Source organism: Strix uralensis, chromosome 4, assembly GCF_047716275.1.
Source record: "Strix uralensis isolate ZFMK-TIS-50842 chromosome 4, bStrUra1, whole genome shotgun sequence".
NCBI lineage: Eukaryota > Metazoa > Chordata > Aves > Strigiformes > Strigidae > Strix > Strix uralensis.
Window position 1 is genome coordinate 364219 of NC_133975.1, and position 17587 is coordinate 381805.

General features: G+C 70.9%; 2 protein-coding genes across 5 annotated transcripts in view; one reads left to right on the forward strand and one right to left on the reverse strand.

The window, feature by feature from the left end:
* The window catches only part of LOC141942320 (dedicator of cytokinesis protein 2-like), a 67870-nt gene extending 58099 nt beyond the window's left edge, over positions 1-9771 (reverse strand). For 3 of the 4 annotated variants that reach the window (XR_012628607.1, XM_074865298.1, XM_074865297.1), the window contains exons 1-15: positions 9163-9770; positions 7655-7738; positions 7477-7517; positions 7192-7247; positions 6993-7089; positions 6772-6920; positions 5663-5798; positions 5386-5540; positions 4944-5025; positions 3799-3934; positions 2458-2533; positions 1990-2069; positions 1454-1579; positions 1215-1339; positions 504-602 (exon numbers count right to left, since the gene is read on the reverse strand). Coding sequence is in view for 3 of the 4 variants with exons in the window: in XM_074865298.1 (XP_074721399.1) it covers positions 504-602; positions 1215-1339; positions 1454-1579; positions 1990-2069; positions 2458-2533; positions 3799-3934; positions 4944-5025; positions 5386-5540; positions 5663-5798; positions 6772-6920; positions 6993-7089; positions 7192-7247; positions 7477-7517; positions 7655-7738; positions 9163-9205 (1485 nt within the window). In the remaining variant the exon portion in view is untranslated. Of the gene's footprint in view, positions 1-503; positions 603-1214; positions 1340-1453; positions 1580-1989; positions 2070-2457; positions 2534-3798; positions 3935-4943; positions 5026-5385; positions 5541-5662; positions 5799-6771; positions 6921-6992; positions 7090-7191; positions 7248-7476; positions 7518-7654; positions 7739-9162 lie in introns of all 4 variants that reach the window. The other variant, XM_074865299.1, reaches the window with a different exon arrangement.
* Positions 9772-10790: 1019 nt separating this feature from the next.
* DQX1 (DEAQ-box RNA dependent ATPase 1) lies at positions 10791-17110 on the forward strand. The gene is made up of 12 exons (XM_074865303.1): positions 10791-10869; positions 11449-11767; positions 13393-13586; positions 13870-14245; positions 14419-14658; positions 14847-14946; positions 15063-15221; positions 15398-15589; positions 15696-15821; positions 15934-16124; positions 16211-16401; positions 16549-17110. The coding sequence occupies exons 2-12, from the start codon at positions 11480-11482 to the stop codon at positions 16727-16729; spliced, it is 2238 nt and encodes a 745-aa protein (XP_074721404.1). The 5' UTR covers positions 10791-10869; positions 11449-11479; the 3' UTR covers positions 16730-17110.
* The last annotated feature ends 477 nt before the right edge of the window (positions 17111-17587 follow it).

A 17587-nucleotide genomic window follows, 5' to 3' on the forward strand; every position in this document is an offset into this window, starting at 1 on the left:
GGTCCCTGAAACCCAGAGCCACCGTCTTTGCTTTCAGCCAGCGAGGCTGAAGTAGGGAGGTGACAGTCCCCCTGTGCTCTGCACTGGTGAGGCCACACCTGCAGTGTTGTGTCCAGTTTTGGGCACCTCAATACCAGAGAGATCTCGAGGGGCTGGGGCGAGTGCAGAGGAGGGCAACAAGCTGGGGAAGGGCCTGGAGAATAAATCCTGTGAGGAGCGATGGAAGGAGCTGGGACTGTTCAGTGTGAGGAGGAGAAGGTGAGGGGAGACCTCATCACTCTACAGCTCCCTGAAAGGACGTTGTAGAGAGGTTGGTGCTGGTCTCTTCTCCCAGGGAATTAGTGACAGAACAAGAGGGAACGGCTTTAAACTGCAACAGGGAAGGGTCAGACTGACATGAGTAAAAAGATTTTTCACAGAACAAGTGGTCAGACAGTGGAATAGGCTGCCCAGGGAGATGGCCGCAGCCCCAGCCCCACCCAGTCCCCACGGCTGGTACAGACCTTCACCGTCTCCATCCAGCGCTGGTGCCGCTGCTGGTAGTAGACCACGGAGCGGTACTCGCTGGCCGGCCTGTCCCCTGCCCCGTGGTAGATGACGTTCTGTGGAGAGGGCAGCAGCGGAAGAGACCAAATAAACTGGAAATGCTGAGGAATTCTGCAGCCCCTGTTCACCCGGGCCAGCCCCGAGCGGTCCAGCCCCCCCAGCACGGTCACAGCTCGGCTTCTGCTGCCCCGCCAGAAAGGTGTTATCGGGGACGGAGAAGGAGGCGAGGGCTGCGCCCCCAGACCAGCCACGCGGGACCCTCAGCAGTTCACAGCCTTGGGGGCCAGGCAAGAACTGAGTTGGGAATAAATGCAAACACCCGGCGAGAGAGACGAGGCAACAGCCAGTCCTGGGGCGGGGGAAACTGGGTCTGAGCCTCCGCCCGCCCTCCTGGCAACCCCCCAGCACCTCCTGCCTCTCCCGGGGGTGGAGAGTGGGGACACTCCACACCTGGGGGGGGCCCAGGGTTCTGGCTGTCCCCAAGGGGGGGACGATCTTCCCTCCTATCCCTTCCCACCACTTCCCCAGATCTTGACTCCGAAGGGCAGCTGCAGGGGCTCTGGTAGCCGAAGAGGCTTCCCCAGCACCACACTGGCACCGGCACTGCCCGAGGTGGGTGACGCAGGGGACAGTCCCTTGCGCCGGGGCTGATCCGGCGCCTGCCGTACCTGCACCACGCTGCCCGACTCGTCGCAGACACACACTGTCACCTCCACGTTCTTCTGCGTCTTCTTGCTGCCCTTGTCAAACTCACCCTGCACCAGCGTCAGGTAGATGTCGTTCCTGACGTCTCCTGGGGGGGGACAGCCCCATCAGCGAGGCCGTATCTGCAGTGGGGCACCCCCTAACACCACGCTGGGACCCCCAGAGACCACCCAGGGGTGGTCCAACCCACCCCCCCACTTGCCTGGCATGATGACCTCTGGGTAGCCCAGTTTGCGTGCCACCACGGTGCTGCGGTCCACGAGGTGGGGATGGTCCTTCCGCACTTGGCTCAGGTCTCCCCAGAGCATCTTCAGGGACACCCAGAATCCTGCGGGGACAGAGTGCGGGACGTCGGGTGGGTGGTGGCTCCCGGTGACCCCCTACGGCTCCAATCCCTGTTACTGGGACAATCAGCACCCCGAGCCCACACCACACCCAGGACCAAACACACCCCATGGCCGCTGCGGTTTTTCACGGGGTGACAGCGCGCAAGAGCCCGGGGGAGGCAGCGGGAGGGGGCCTGGGGCCTGCCAGGGACCAGAGTGAGCCCCCAGACCCTGCGAGGAGTGGCACGGGGGGACTGCCCCAGCATGGGGGCTGGGAGCAGCCTGGGGACCCCGAGCACAGCCAGCAGCTGCAGGGAAACGTGGGATGGGCCGGGGAGGGGTATCACCCCGTCCCCCACCACGTACCATGGCTCAGAGGGGGCACAGGGCAGGGGGGACACAGGGGCTCTACCTTGTCCCTTGTGGTTGATGTCCTTCCCCTCCACCGCTTTCCTGATCATGTTGTGAAGAAAATCGTTGTCAGCAGCCACCCTGCAAACACCAGAGCGGGGCGATTCGGGGGAGCTCCCCGCCAGGCACCTGCTGGGACTGAGGTGCGGGATGGCTTCCACAGCAGCGCCGGGCCCCGGGGTGTGCCCTGCAGGGCTGGGGGCAGAGCTCCAGCATGGCCTCGCTACCTCCAAAAACACCCTTTTGTGAACCTCACTGAGGCCCTGGTGACATCATGTCCTGAGGATCCACGGTCCCTTTGCAAAGCCACATTTAACGGAAAAATCTTTTCTCTTTGATCCTGGCACCTCCTGCCTCCTCGCAGCTGCTGTCCCTGTCCCAGCCAGGCCCGTGGAGCACTGCCCCGCTGCCCACTGCCCCCTGCCCGTTCCCCTGCCCGCTGCCCCCCTGCCCCCCCCGCAGGACTCACAGGTGCACGGGGATGAAGTGCTGCTTGTCCTCGTCGCTTTCGCACTTCCCCTTGGTGATGTCCGTGATGTCCATCACTGCGGCAGCACAGAGGCGGCAGCGTGGGGCGGCTGCCACGGCAGCCCCGGCCCCCAGCGCCAGGGCCCTCCGTGCCAAATTCTCCCGGTACCAGCCCCCCAGGAGAGTTTTGTCCCACCCTGCAGCCTGTGTCCCCAGCACCGACCCTGCTGCGCCCCAGCACGTGTGCAGGGAGCTCCTCGCGCCCCACCGAGACCCCTCTGCCACCCCACAGCACCGATGGACATGGGCTGGGTCGCGGCACCCCAGCACAGCTCACCCACAGGAACGCTCCTGGGGTGGCCACAGCAGCGCCGGCGGCAGCCCCTGGCACAGGGAAGGGTCGGGGAACCCCACCACCCCTCGGGCTCTCCCCCCCTCACCCTGCACTTCCCCGGCTGCCCCGGGGCTGAGCTGGGTGCTCGGGGCAGGCACCAAGCACCTCTGGGGGCTGGCAGGCAGAGATGGTGTGGCCGCAGGCTGGATGGTCACCACAGGTGACCTCAGAGCTCTGGAGGAGCTTTGGGCCAAAATCAGCCACATCCAGAACCTCTCCATCAGCCAGGGAGAGGGCACTGCAGAGCAGGCACCAGGACAGGCCGTCTGCCCACCCGGGAACATGCTCAGCTTGGAGGGCAATTAGCCACCATGGTCATAATTCACCCGGTAATTTCTCTGTGGCTGAGGCCCTTGCACGTGCTAATTAGCCAAGCAAAATCAATAATTTCCCAGCAAGCCTACCCGGTGGAGATCAATTCCCAGAGCAGGACCAGGGGTCGAGGCGAGGGGGGGGGAGCTCCTCGCTCCACTGGGGGGGGCCAGGGCTGATCCCGGGGGCACCTCCAGCAGCACTGGGCCCCCCCCAGCCCCTCTCCTCCACCGGGGGCACTGCACCCCCCTGGGCCCTGTGGCCGCAGCCCTGGTAGGGCCGGGGGGGGCAGCGGGGGGAAGCCCTTGGCTCGGGCTGTCACCAGAGCAGGGAGCCAAGGCTTTCCCGGCTGTTGGAGCAGCCGTGCCAGAGCCTCCCCACACCCCAGCACAGGCTGAACAGGCCTGCGCCACTGTGGGGGGGTGGGTCTGGCTGGGGAGGGGGAGATGGGGCAGCGAGCTTAGGGGGGTGAGCGTGGCCGTGCGGAGACAAGAGAGGGTCCAGGGTCCATGTGTGGGGCGGGGGGGCTGCCCCATGGCGTCCGGTGGCCAAGAGATGGGTGCTGAGGGGTGCTGGTGCGGACGTTACTGAGGGAGGGTGTCTCCTCCCGGCACCCACGGCAGAGCCTGATCCCACCTGAGATGCCGAAGGGCCGCCGCAGGCCTGTGCTGAGCTTGCGGCTGTAGGTCTCCCGAAGGTCCATGCGTCCCACCCGGATGATCTGGCACACCAGGAAAAGCCTCTCCCGCTTCAGGTCTTTGCTGCCCAGGTCCTGGGGGGCCACAGGGGCTGTGTGAGCAGGGGGTGCCAGCAGCACCACGTGTCTCTGCCAGCGCCGGGGGACTGCGGGGTACTCGGGGTTGGGCGGGAGGAGGAACCGGCAGGCGCAGAGACACGGTGGGCCCCTGCTCCTGGCACCCTGGCACTGCCGTCAGGGGATGGGGCGTCCCCCCGCCACTGTGCCCCGCAGAGGGGCTGGGCCGCCAGGTACACAGCCCCACCACCCCAGGGAGCCCCAAGATGGAGGGACAGGGACAATGCTGGGGCTGGTGGAGACCAACACGCAACCAAGGGTGCAGGTAGGTCTGACACAGCATAGGGCTTGGTGGGGCGGCCACGCGCCCCGGCTCCAGGCACCCTGCGAGGGGGTCAGGTCCCCCGTGGTTGCTGCTCCTGTGCCAGAACCTTCCTGCAGGGCTGCAGCACGGGGCTGTAGCATGGGGCAGGGTCACGCCGCAGCGCACAGGGATGCGCGGCTGATGCCGGCAGTGGGCAGGGGTCGGAGGTGGGTGAGAGCCGGGGGAGCCGGACAGCGGGGGCTGGAAGTGCTGATGCTGCTCATTAGCATTGATTTTCCCAGCTCATCTGCATATCGACGGCTCCGCTTGGGCCAGCCTGAGGGTCAGCTCAGCTCTGCTGGTGCAGCGGGAAAAATGCTGCGTCAGCAGGCGCTGCCTGCGCCTGCTGCCAGCCACGGCAAGGGGCCGGGCGGGCAAGGGATGGGGCAGAGATGGGCAGCACGGGCACCCCGACGGCCCCAGCAACCCCCCACCTGGGAGGGAGGCCTCGAGGGGCAGCCCCACGGCGGGGGAGCAGTGGGGATTCAGGCGCTGGCAGGGGGATGCGGGCTGCGGCAGGGCCTGGGGCGCAATGCAGGATGAACCCGAAACGCTGCAGGGCCTGGGGGCGCGCAGCTCTGCAGGGGCGGGGCGGGCAGGAGAGCAGGCAGCTCTGCAGGGAGGCGGTGGCAGCAGCGTCGCTCCCGAGGGGTCTACGCTCACCGTGAAGATGGCCCTGAGGTTGTTGAGCAGCTCGATGTCCTGGGGGACGCCCGTGCTGGCCCAGCGGATCACGTAGTTCTCGCTGCGAGGGGAAAGCAAGGGCTGAGGAGCCGGTGGTGGGGGCCGGGCGCTGGGACAGCGGAGCTGGAGCTTGGGGCAGCCCCGCAGGGCGGCCGGGCTGAGGCTGCCGGCCAACGGCCCATGAGCAAATCCCACGAGGTGGGCTGGAGCGCTTGGGCCACAGGCTGGGCGCTGCCCCGGTGCCTGGCCCCCGCCAGCTCCCACCGCGCAGAACCCTCATCCCACCAGACAGACTGGCCCAGCGGCAGACGGACTGGCCCAGCCTGGCCATCCCCAGCGGCGGGGGGCTGCCGGCTGGCTTGGTCAGGCTGGGCGAGCAGCAAAGGTGCGAAGGGGCAGGGGCCAGACAGTGGGGCCCCACCTGATCATGCGCTGCTCGCCGGGGTCGTACAGCGCCATGAAGAGCTGCGCCTCCTCGCCGATGTTGCAGACGAAGTTGCGCACGCAGAGGTAGAGGCTGTGGGAGGGCGAAGCTGCCAGGCGGGCGCTGCAGCCCAGCGCGCTCTGCTGCGGGCTCTGCGGGGCACAAGGCTGCTCAGCCCCACGGCTCAGCCCCGCGGCTCAGTCCCACGGCTCAGCCCCCGGCCGCGCGCGGGGCAGCAGGCTGGCAGCACAGCGGGGTTGGTGCCAGCCCTCACCGTCTCCTCCTGGATGCGCTGCGTGACGGTCTGTGCAGCCTTCCTGTGCGCCTGGAAGAGGCTGATGACGCTGGTCCTGTCAGGGTCCAGGATGTTTTCATCCTCATCCCGCACCACCAGGTCCAGGGCCAGGATCCTGCAGAGGCCAGGACAGGGTTGAGGCAGGACCCAGTGCTTGGTGGGGTCGGGGGGACACGGGTCTGTGCACCCCACCAGGACCTGCCTGCCTTTGCACGGGCACAGGCTGTCACCGGGCCTGAGGGTGCCAGCACCGTGTGGGCACGGGACAGATCCCAGTGGGTCACAGAATCCCAGAAACCCAGAATCCCAGAATCATGGAGGTTGGAAAAGCCCTTGAAGCTCCTCCAGCCCAACCATGAACCTCACCCTGACCGTTCCCAACTCCACCAGATCCCTCAGCAGGAGGACCTTCTCCTCCCGGAGCACTGGCAAGGGGACAAGAACCAGCCAGCACCAGGGATGCTCCTAGGCCCCAGCCAGGGCTCGTTGGTGATAGCTCTTGGCTAGGTGGCTGGCACACCCACCAGCACACTGACTGGCCCTGGCCACCATGGGACAGCCAGCCAGGACATGGGGACACAGGGACAGCCAGGCAGGACACAGGGACACAAGGACAGCCAGCCAGGATGCTGGGGACACAAGGACATCCAGCTGGGACACAGGGACACCAGGACAGCCAGCCAGGACACAGGGATAGCCGGCCAGGACACAGGGATACAGGGACAGCCAACCAGGATGCTGGGGACACAAGGACATCCAGCTGGGACACAGGGATGCCCAGCCAGGACGCTGGGGACACAGGGACAGCAGGCAGGAGAGCAGGGACACAGGGACAGCCAGCTGGGACAGTGGGGACACAGGAACACCCGGCCAGGACACAGGGGCCCCAGGACAGCCAGGGAGGATGCTGGGGACACCAGGACATCCAGCCAGGACACAGGGACAGAGGGACAGCCAGGCAGGAGAGCAGGGACACAAGGACATCCAGCTGGGACACAGGGACACCAGGACACCCAGCCAGGACACAGGGACCCCCAGGCAGGACGCTGGGGACACCACGCAGCCTGTGCTGCCGTCCCCGCTCTCACTTGTTGCCGTAGTCGATCTTGCCCGTCACCTCCCTCTTGAGCTGCAGGAGCTCGTCCTTGGGCAGCGTCCCCGAGAGCAGCTGCGAGCGCCGCTCCATCAGCTCGTACATCATCCGCTTCACCCGCCGGTACTGCTCCGTCTGCCCGGCCTGCGGGCAGCACCGGGTCACCGCGCCGCCCCAACGGGCCCCCCCGGCCCCCCCGACCCCCCCAGCCCTCACCACATAGAGCTGCTTCCAGATGGCGGCCCACTCCCGCAGCGTGGTGGTGATCTCCTGCACCATGGGCAGCTCGGCGGGGACCACGCTCTCCTCCGCCCTGGGGAGAGGCGCGGGGAGTCCTGGAGCCCCGCGGCAGCCGCCGGCCCCCGCGCCAGGTGGCCAACAGGGCCTACCCGCCCATGCCCACGCTGGTACCTACCCCCTGCGCTGCACCACGGCACCCTTCAGGTGGATGAGCGAGGCCGGGAAGATGCCCTGGGGGGGCCAGAGCCGTCAGCACCCGCGGGCAGGGCTGGGCGGGGGCAGCCCTTCCCCGGGGTGGGGGGGGACCACGGCTGGGGGCTGCCCGCCCCGAGACCGAGGGTCCCAGCGTGGCAGTGCCGCGGGGTGCCTGCGTGTCCCCCCCGCAGGGACAGGGCAAGCCACCAGCCGTGCCCACAGCCCCCCACGCCGTGCCGCAGCCCCCCGGCAGCCCCTCACCTACCCGGGCAGCCCTGTTCCGCAGCGAGTACCCACGGTACCAGCCTGCGAGGGGACAAGGGGAGGCCGTCAGCCGGGCTCGGGGACCTGGCAGCCCGCAGCAGCGTGGCTGAGAGCGGGTGCAGCCGGGCACCCAGCGCAGGCTGTCCCGGTGCCTGGAGGGGCTGCTGCCCCCCCCTTACCCTCGGAGGCCTGCAGGATGTGCACCGTCTCCCCGATCTGCAGTGGGAGGTGATGCTCGCTGGTGCGCGGGAAGTTCCACACGGCTGCGGGGAGAAGGGCCGGAGCCGGGAGCTGGGGTCCCTCACCTGGACCCCCCTCACCAGCACGGCACACCTGCCCTTCGCGGTGGCCCCCCCACCCTGGCCGGCACCGCTCAGCCCCATGGGACGGTGCAGGGCCCAGCCCCATGCAAACGGCGGGAGACCCCCGAGGCGCGAGCCAGAGGCAGAGCAGTGCTGGCTGCAGCGGGGTGGGGGTGAGGAGCCCACTCCGGACCCCAGGAGCGCTGCAGCACGGCCGGGCACAGCGGGAGCCATCGGCCCCCCTCCTCCAGCACACGGGGGGCCGCTGCCCGGTGTCCCCCCATCGCACTGCCTGCCGCCCACACCCCAGGCACGCAGAGCAGTCCCCAGGACCAGTGGGAGCCGGCGGCAGGAGCTCACCGGTAGCCAGATACTTCCTGCCACATGCAGGCTGCGCCGGGCCAGGCTGCGGTTAGTCCCGCTGCTATTTCTGGTCCTGGGGACGGTGACAGCTCTGTCTGGCAGAAGCAGCCCCTGGACCGGCCACGCTCTGCACTGGGGGACAGTCCCCTGCAGACACGACTGCGCCCGGGGCCCCGGCCAGCACCAGTTCCTTCTACAGCACCCCCAGACCTGCGGCTCGTCAGGACCCCTTGTGCTGGCCCCAGCGCACCCCACAGCTCCAGGACCCCCAGGTCCCCCAGGACCCCTCCTACCACCCTGGCCTGCACACGAGGACCCTGAGCCAGCCCAGACCAGCACCCAGCCCCGGTCCGAGCTCGCTCCCCTCCGGCCCCTTCCCACCCCCCAGGCCCCAGCCGGGCCAGGATCCCTCGCAGGACTGTTAGTGCCATCGGGCACGAGCAGGAACCGAGTCAAGACCCTGCCCAGGGGCCCACGGGGGCTCAGTCATGCCCCAGGCGCTGCTGGCAGCATGAGGGTGTGGGAAACAGCCCTGGCCAGAAACGGGAAGAGGCACAGGGCTGGATCCTGTGCCAAACCCCTGCCCCAGTGCTCTGCTCCCAGCCCTGCTCAGCCCCACAGCTCCCCATCCCCACCCAGCATCACCCACACTCCCCCATGGGCGCGGGGGTCCCGCTGACACCCGCCCTGCCCAGCCCCCCGTCCCTGGGGCCACCCATCCCCAGCCCTGCACACCCCGCTGACCCCCCGTTCATTCCTGCACCTCCCGGCCCACCCAGCGCCAGCATTGCAGGGACCCAGTGCCCGCCTCGCACCGCCACCGGCCCCACTGGCACCGTCCACCCCCGCCATCGCCCAGCCGCCATCGCCCGCCCCTCTACAGCCCAGTGCCACAGGGTCACCGCAGCCGGGGGCCACCACCAGCGTCACCCTGGCCACCACCACCCGTGCCGCCAGCCCCGCATCCCTCCGGCGAGCCCAGCAGGGTCCGGCACCCGTGCAGCCCCCACGCCTGCACTCACCCACGCCATACTTCTCCTCCTTGGTGGGCAGCCACGGGGCCATGGCCGGCTGTGCCACGGGGACCGGGGCCCTGCGTGGGGCGGCTGCTGGTTCCTCCTGCCGCGCTCCCCAGGTCACGTGTATCTCACCGGCTTGTGCAAACCTCCGCTTCCTCAGCGCACAGCCGGGCGCTGAGGGGACCCACCCCAGGGTGGTGGGGACAGAGCCCCCGGGACCCCACCACACCGCCCACTCGCAGCCCGAGGCTGGGGCGGGTCACTGGCCGTGCCCGCGGGGCACAACGGGGCCACCGGCCCCCGGTGACACTGCGGCAGCGCGAGCCCCTCGGCCGGACACCGCCGCCAGGGCCCAGCAGCCAGCGGGACGCGGGGCTGGAGACGGGGGTAGGGAGCAAGCGCAGCCCCACGGCACGGGGAGCCGCAGGGCTCAGCTCTGGGCCCAGTCGCACCGCTCCGGGCCAGCACCGCCAGGACGAGGCCTCTGCCGACCCAGCCGGGGCCACCCCAGCCCGGCCCTCAGTGCACAAGGCTCGGCAGTGCCACGGCCGGTGCGGGCCTGTGCCCAGCCCTCGGCTCCCTGCAGCCCCAGCACCGTAGAGCAGAGCAACGGTTGAGCATCAACCACTTCCTTCCTCCCGCCGGCTGCAAACCCCGACCGACCGTCCAGCGCCGCGGGGACCAGGCGCTCGCCCTCCAGCCCCGCGGCAGTATGGCCGTGCCGGGCCGACCCCTGGCCCTCGGCAGACACCTCAGGCCCGAAGCCCACCCCGGGCCACCCTCACAGCCCCGACAGCCTGAGGGGATGAGGGGGGCGACAGGAGCCCTGCAAGCAGGCGCCGGACCGGGGTGTACAGAGGAACCCGGGGTGGCCGGGAGGGCTTAGGGACTGGGGGGGATGACCCGGGATCCTCACTGCTCTGCCGGTGTCCCCGCCTCTGCCCTGGGCCCCCGTGGGGCTGCAGCCGGCACCTCCGACGCGGGAGAGCCGCTGTCCGGGCCGAGGTGCGAGGGCGGGAGCTGCCCCGCCATCACCTGCCACCGCCGGGGCTCACGGCACCGGGGCAGGCGCCGGGGGCAGCTGCGGGAGCAGAGCCGTGACTGCAGGCGGCTCCGGAGCTTCGCCTCCCGCCGGCAGCCGGGGGTCCCGCCCCCGCTCCCGACGCCGAAGTCCCGGGGCCTGCGGGCCCGTCCCCACCCCACGGCCCCGACTGCAGCTCCGGGCCGGGCCGGGCCGTTTGCCGGTCTGGCAGCTCCACCTGCCGGTGCCCCCCCGGCCGCACGCCTGCAGCGTGGCGGGATGCCCAGCGCCGGTACCGGCGGGCTCGGGATGGCGCCCCCGGGACTCGCACCGGGGCTCTGGGCGGGGAGGGCACGAGACACGGCACCGGGGGGGCTGCTCCGTGCAGGCCCGGCGGGACGGAGCCCGGCGGGGCGAGGGGCGGCGCGGGCGGGGCGGGCACCGGGCGGGGCGGGCACCGGGCGGCTCGTCCCGTGTCTCCCCCCCAGCCGGTCCCGGTCCCGGTCCCGTCCCGTCGCCACTGGGCTGGGCCGCCCCTAGCAACGGGCCGCGCGCGCCGGCGGGCGGGAAACGCCCCGCGGCGCTGATTGGCGGCCGCGGGCGGGGCCACGTGACGGCGTCGCGGTCACCTGACGGAGTCCCCGAGGCGGGGCCCGAGGCGGCGGCGGCGGCGGCGGTGGCGCGCGCAGGTGAGCGGCGGCCGGGACGGAACCGGAACCGGAACCGGAACCGGGGCCGCAGCCGCAGCTGCAGCTCGGGGGTCTGAGCCGTGGGACCCGTCCCCGGTCCCGTCCCGTCCCGTCCCGGTGCTCAGGTGTCCCGCCCGGTCCGGTCCGACCCGTCCCAGTGCCCCCTCGGCCCGGCTGAGCCATTCGGGGCCGCCCGCCAGCCTCCAGGGTGTCCGCCCCGTCCCGCACCCCTGCACCCCGGCACGACCCGGGCCGGTCCCCGCACCCCGCTCGGTCCTGCCGTGCGCTCCCCGCGGCCCGGCCCGGTCTGAGCCCGCTGCCTGTGTCCCCCCCCGGTCCTCCCTACCCCAGCCCGGTCTCCTGCCTGTCCTTGCTCCCCACGCCCAGGCTGTGTCACCCCCGCTGCCTGTCCCTGCCTGTTTCTGCCCGCACCCTCTGCCCGTCCCTGTCCCCCGGGCCCCGCAGGTCCCCCCCAGCCCGGCGGGACGGTGTGGGGGGCCACGCCAGGCCACTGCCAGGGACACGGGTGAGGGCAGGTCAGCGCCCAGCTCCCCTGGGCCTCACTGCACCTCCTGCCAGCCCTCGCAGCACGGGTGCCGGTGTCCCCGCCATGGCCGGCTGCGGGGCCCCTGGCTCCCCGCCGCGGCAGAGCGGCCCCGGCTCCACGCCGGAGGAGGAGGAGGAGGACGAGGGTGAGGACCCGGCCCTGGGCTGCGATGGTGACCTGGAGGTGAACCCCTACGATGGGCTGCCCTTCTCCTCCCGCTACTATGAGCTGCTGCGGCAGCGCCGGGCCCTGCCCGTCTGGACCACCAAGTACAGCTTCATGGAGCATCTGGAAGGCAACAGCGGCATCGTCCTGGTCTCTGGGCCCCCCGGCACCGGCAAGAGCACCCAGGTGAGGGGGGGCCATGCCAGGGCAGCCGACAGCGGCCTGGGGGCTGCGGGGCTGCAGGCAGAGGGCACGGTGACAGGGCTGTGGCTGGGCAGCAGCTCCCTGACCCCACGGCCGTGTCTGAGCTTGTGTGGGGGACGGAGGAGGCGATGGGCCCCGCAGGGCTCCACTGCGGTACCGGGGAGCGTGCCGCCAGGGTGAGCCCGGCACCAGGCAGTCACACGCCGGGATGTGCTGGGGCAGGCGCTGGGGCCCCAAGCGAAGCCTCGGCACGAGCCGAGCCGGAAAGGGCTGCCATGGCGGCACAGGGAGCGGCTGCCACGGCGGCACAGGGAGCGGGAAACGGCCCCTCCCTGCAGCAGGGTGCGTGGGGCAGTGGCGGGTGTGGGCAGCCGGGCTGGACGGCGACAGGTCCGAGGTGCTGGGATCCCCCCTGCCCACCCCGGGGAGCCGGTCCCGCCTGACAGCTGCTGGCTCGGCACCCAGAGGCGTCATCATGCAGACTTTGGCCGGGGGAGGGATCACCCAGGAGCCGCAGGGCAGCAGGACCAGCCCCTGGGGCTGTCAGGGTGGTGGCCATGGGCTTGGGGCCGCTTGCCCAAACCACCTCCCTCGGGCGTAACGCTGCTGTGGCGCAGGCCGGGACTCAGCACACGGGGCCAGATTTGGGGAACAAAACCCTTGTGTGAGCCCTGGCCTGGCCTGGCCCTGGGGCCGGGCTGCTGCTGTGTGCAGGCACCTGCCCGCAATCCCTACGCGGCCCCGCCTGCCCCGAGCGGGCCAGGGGACGCGACTTGACACACATGGAGCATCTGAGCCTGCGCGTTGGTGCGCCAGCACCCCTCCAACGCGGGGTTGCCACCCACAGCAGGAAGAGCCGACGCACAAGTCGGGTCCCTTCGCCATGGCCGTGGCCGAGGGCAGGTGCCTTCCCCACCTCTCAGTGTTTCCCAGGGCGGTATGTGATCCCTCCGGCCCAGCGCAAGGATGCTCAAGCCCCTGCCCCGGACTTGGGGCTGCTGCGCGGTCACCGTGGACCTTGCCGGTGACCCGTGCTGGCCCTGCGGGGACCCTCCCGGCCGTCCCTCGAGGGGGCCGGCTGGGACAGTGTGGGACGGCTCCAGTCGGAGGGACCTGCAGCCATCGCCTGGTCCAGCCACCTCAGCGCTCCAGGGCTGACCAGAAGTTAAAGCGTGTTATTAACGGCAGCGTCCAAATGCCCCTTAAGCCCCAGCCCTGCAACCCACAGGCGCTGCTCGCTCTGCGCTGCACCTGCCCCCCCAGCCCCTGGGGAGGGGGAGGCAGACAGGACTGTTCTGAACACAGGAGCTGGGGCCGTGGTGCCCCGTGGCAAGGCAGGAAGCCACAGGCGTGGGGCGATGAGGCTGTGGGTTCGTGTCACAGGTTGCCAGGGCTCAGAAGTGACGGTACCGGGGAGGGAAGGTCCCGAACGGCCTCTGGCCCGGGAGGTCTGACAGGTGGATCTTGGGGGGCTGCCGTGGGGAGGGTCCCTCTGTGCGTCTGGGGGGCACAGCAGGCGCCGCTGCATGATGGGGCAGGGAACGTCCTGGCGCTGCTGGCCGGGGCCGTGCTGCACCCTGCCCTGACCCCACGTTCTGGCCCCGCAGATCCCGCAGTGGTGTGCCGAGTACGCCCTGTCCCTGCAGTTCGCCCACGGCCTGGTGGCCTGCACCCAGCCCCACAGCCTGGCGGCCCTCAGCCTCTCCCTACGCGTGGCGGACGAGATGGACCTGAACCTGGGCCACGAGGTCGGCTACTGTGTCCCCCACGAGGACTGCTGCACCACCGAGACCATTCTCAGGTGCGGGGACGGGGACGGGGGGGCCCGGTGGGCTGCCCGTGCCAGGAGCACCGGTCGCGCCGCACTTTAATCCCGCTGAGCTCCCCCGCTGCAGCATAATCTCTTAATCCAGCCTGGCCTCGTTGGGGAGCAGCAAAGCTGCTGGCCAGCCAGCCCCCGCCCCGGGGCTGCGGCGGGGGCTCCTGCCGTGGGGGAAGGGGCGAGGTGTGCTCCCCCGGGAGCACAGCCCTCGGTGCCGGGGTCCCCGCAGCCGCCCCGCGCTGACGGGGCTGGTGGGCGTCAGGTACTGCTCGGACGAGATGCTGCTGCGGGAGATGACGTCGGACCCTCTGCTGCGGCAGTATGGGGTGGTGGTGCTGGACGAGGCACAGGAGCGGACGGTGCCCACCGACGTGCTGCTGGGGCTGCTGAAGGACGTCCTGCGCCAGCGTCCCGCGCTGAAGGTGGTGGTGGTCACCTCGCCGGCCATGGAGGAGCGGCTCCGCACCTTCTGCGGGGACCCCCCCGTGGTGCGGGTGCCGGGGCATGGGCCCCCGCCCCGGCTGCTCTACAGGGACCCACCGGCCCGCGGCCACGTCGCGGCAGCCTGCCAGGCCGTGCTGGACATCCACCGGCGGCAGGAACCCGGCAATGTCCTGCTCTTCCTGGCCAGCGAGCAGGTGGGCTGCGGGCACCCCACTCCTGGGGGGTTTGCCGCGGGGCGCAGGAAGGTTGGGGGGATCCCTCAGCTGTGCGCGGGGAGCCCTGAGGATGACGGGGGCTGCTGGGGATTAAACCATGGGAGCTCCGGGTGTGGGCGGGCGTCACTCGTATCCCCTGTCCTTCCCCACAGGAGATCGCCGAGTGCTGTGGGGCCATCCAGACCGAGGCCATGGCGCTGAACCCGGGGCTGGGCCCACTGCTGGTCCTGCCACTGCACCCCGGCGTGGGCCGCGCGGCGCAGAAGGTGTACGAGGTGCTGGAGGAGAGCGGCCGAGAAAGACGGGTGATCGTCACCCACTGGCTCGCGGACTCGTCCTTCTCCCTGGGGACCGTGCGCTTTGTCATCGACTCGGGGCTGGAGCTGCGCAGCGTGAGTGCACCGGGAGCACCGGGACGGGGAGCCAAGCTGCGCCGAGTGGAGCCTGTGGCGCTCTGTGGCGTTGGTCCGGGCCCTGCCACGCCACGCCAGGCAGAGGGGAGGCTGTGTGGGGGCACGGGTGGCACTGGGAGAAGGCAGGGGCTGGTCTGCAGGGTCCCCGCTCACAGCTGCACCTGCAGGTCTACAACCCCCGCATCCGGGCGGAGTCGCAGGTGCTGCGGCCCATCAGCCGGAGCCAGGCCGAGTCGCGCATGCAGCGAGCCGCAGGCAGCCCCCCAGGTGAGAGCCCCTGCCCTGGCGTCCCCCCGACATGCCTCCAGCCCCCCTGCCCACGCTCGCTGCCCTCTCCCTGGGCTCCCTCCCTCCTGCCGCAGCTCACGGCCCCTCTCCCACAGGCACCTGCCTGCGCCTCTACTCGGAGGCCGCCTTCGAGCAGCGCCTGCTCCCCAGCCCCACGCCCCACGTCAGCGAGACCAGCCTCAGCCGTCTGGTCCTGCTGCTGAAGCGCCTGGACATTGCTGACATGGGCCAGTGTGACTTCCTCGACCGGCCAGGTAGTGCCTGCGGGGCACGGGGGGGCCCAGCATGGCTGGGGGGGCCGGAGCGGAGGGGAGCCGGAGGCCGGCCGTGGCCGCAGCCCTGGCTGTCTCTGGGGAGGGGCCGGAGGGTGCCACGGGTGCAGGAGAGGGGTAGGCAGGGCTGCCTGGTCCCGGCTGACGCCCCGTTGCAGCCCCTGAGTCGCTGATGCAAGCACTGGAGGACCTGGACTACCTGGCGGCCCTGGATGATGATGGGAACCTGTCGGAGGTGGGGATCATCATGTCGGAGTTCCCCCTGGACCCGCAGCTGGCCAAGGCGCTCATCGCCTCCTGCGAGTTCGACTGCGTGGAGGAGATGGTCAGCCTGGCCGCCATGCTCACAGGTACCGTGCCCAGGGGCTCGGGGCCCCCCGCGGGGCACGGCGCAGCCCCCGGCGAGCTGGCGCTGGCAGGGGCAGCACGGGGTGACCCCTTCTGCGCTCTCTCCAGCGTCCCCCTGCTTCGTGCCCCTTTCCCCGCACCTGGAGGAGGCGGCGGCCGTGCGCCGGCGGGCCCTGCTGCACCCGCATGGAGACCACTTCACCCTCATCAACATCTTCAACGCCTTCCAGCAGCGTGAGTGCCCTCACCCGTCCCCTGCTCCTTCCGTCACCTCGCGCCCCCCTCCCGCTGCAAGGGGGTCCCAGCCCCATCCCCCCACCGCGGCGCTGACCCCCTCTCCCCGCAGACAACGCGGATGAGGGCTGGTGCCGCAAGCACGCGGTGAGCGGGGACGCGCTGCGCCTGGCCGGCGTCGTGCGGGCAGAGCTGCTGGACGTGATGCGGCGCATCGAGCTGCCCGTCTCGCCCCCTGCCTTCGGCACAGACGCCAACGCCCTCAACATCCAGCGAGCGCTCATCTCTGGCTACTTCCTCAAGGTGGGCCAGGGGGGCCTCGAGGGGCCGGGCCACAGGGCGGGGGTGCTGCCAGCCAGCCACTCCTCCCCTCCCGCTCCCCTCCCCAGGTGGCCCGGGACATCGATGGCTCCGGCAACTACGTGATGCTGACACACAAGCACGTGGCCCACTTGCCCCCCGGCTGCTGCTACCTGCTGCGGCAGCCCCCCCAGCGCCTGCCCCCCTGGGTGCTCTACCACGAGTTCACCATCTCGCAGGACAACTGCCTCCGTGTCGTCTCCGAGATCCAGCCCCAGATGTGAGGACCTTGGGGACAGGGAGGGCTGGGGCTGCATCCCCCCACGGCTCCGGAGCTGCCGCTGCCCTGCCGGAGCCCTGGGCCACGATGGCAGGCTGGAGTCTCCTCTCTGGGGGGGCCCCTCCTTGACCCCCCCCGTCCCCGCAGGCTGGTGGAGCTGGCGCCCCAGTACTACCTGAGCAATCTGCCGCCCAGCGAGAGCCGGGACCTGCTGACAGAGCTGCGGGAGAAGGTGGTGGCTGCGGAGGACGCACCGGCCGTGCCGGAGCCGCTGGGAGAGGCGGCCGGCAGGGAGGATGAGGAGCGGGAAGTCTGCGTGCTGCAGTGAGCCGGAGCCGCCGGAGTCCCCACATCGGGGCTGCCCGGGCTTGGCTGTGACCAACGGGGACGGGAGAGCTGTGGGGGGACCGACCCCATCCCCAGGGACGCACAGGCGCACCCTGGCACTCCCCCAGCTCTGTGCCACGGGCACGGGGCCAGCGGCCACGGGACTGGCCCCCAGCATCTCCCCTGGGGACAGACCCCAGAGGGGGGGAGTGCTGGCCCTGGGCCAGGGGATTCGTGCCAGCCCACCCCGCCGTTCCTGGGGGGCTGCCGCGGGGCTGGGGCCGCCGGCCCTGCCGGTCCCCCTCCCCCCACACCAGGGAGCAGCACCCAGGGCCCCTGGGGCCGCTCGCGGGTCTCTCCTGTATAAAGTTTTGTGACCTTTGCTCCTGGCCTCGTGTCCCTGAGTGCAGCCGCTGAGGGAGGGGCTCCCTCCCGCCCCGGGGCCCTGCCTACGCCCCCCGCCCAGCTCCCCTCTCCCGGGGGGGTTTCTGAGCACGAGGCTTGTCCCTGGTCTTGCTCACCTCCCGCCCCCACTGCGGGCAGCGCCGCAGCCCCCGCTCCCGCCGCCGGGCCGAGGGGCAGCCCTGGCCTTTGCGCCAGGTCTTCCCCGCTGCGGTCGGGCGCTTTTCTGCAGAAGCGGAGGGGAAGCTGCGGCCGCCGGCGGGGTGGGAGGCAGCTTGGGTGCGCAGCCAGCTCTTCCCCTCTCCCCGGGACAGGACGGGGCACGGCTGCCCCCCTCCGGGCAAGGTGTCCTCCTCGCGCTCCCTCCCAGCACCTTCCGTCCCGCCACCACGGGCTGAGCTCCGGCCCCTGCCCCAGGACACCCCGTGGCGCGGGGCTCCCCCATCCCGGCAGCTGC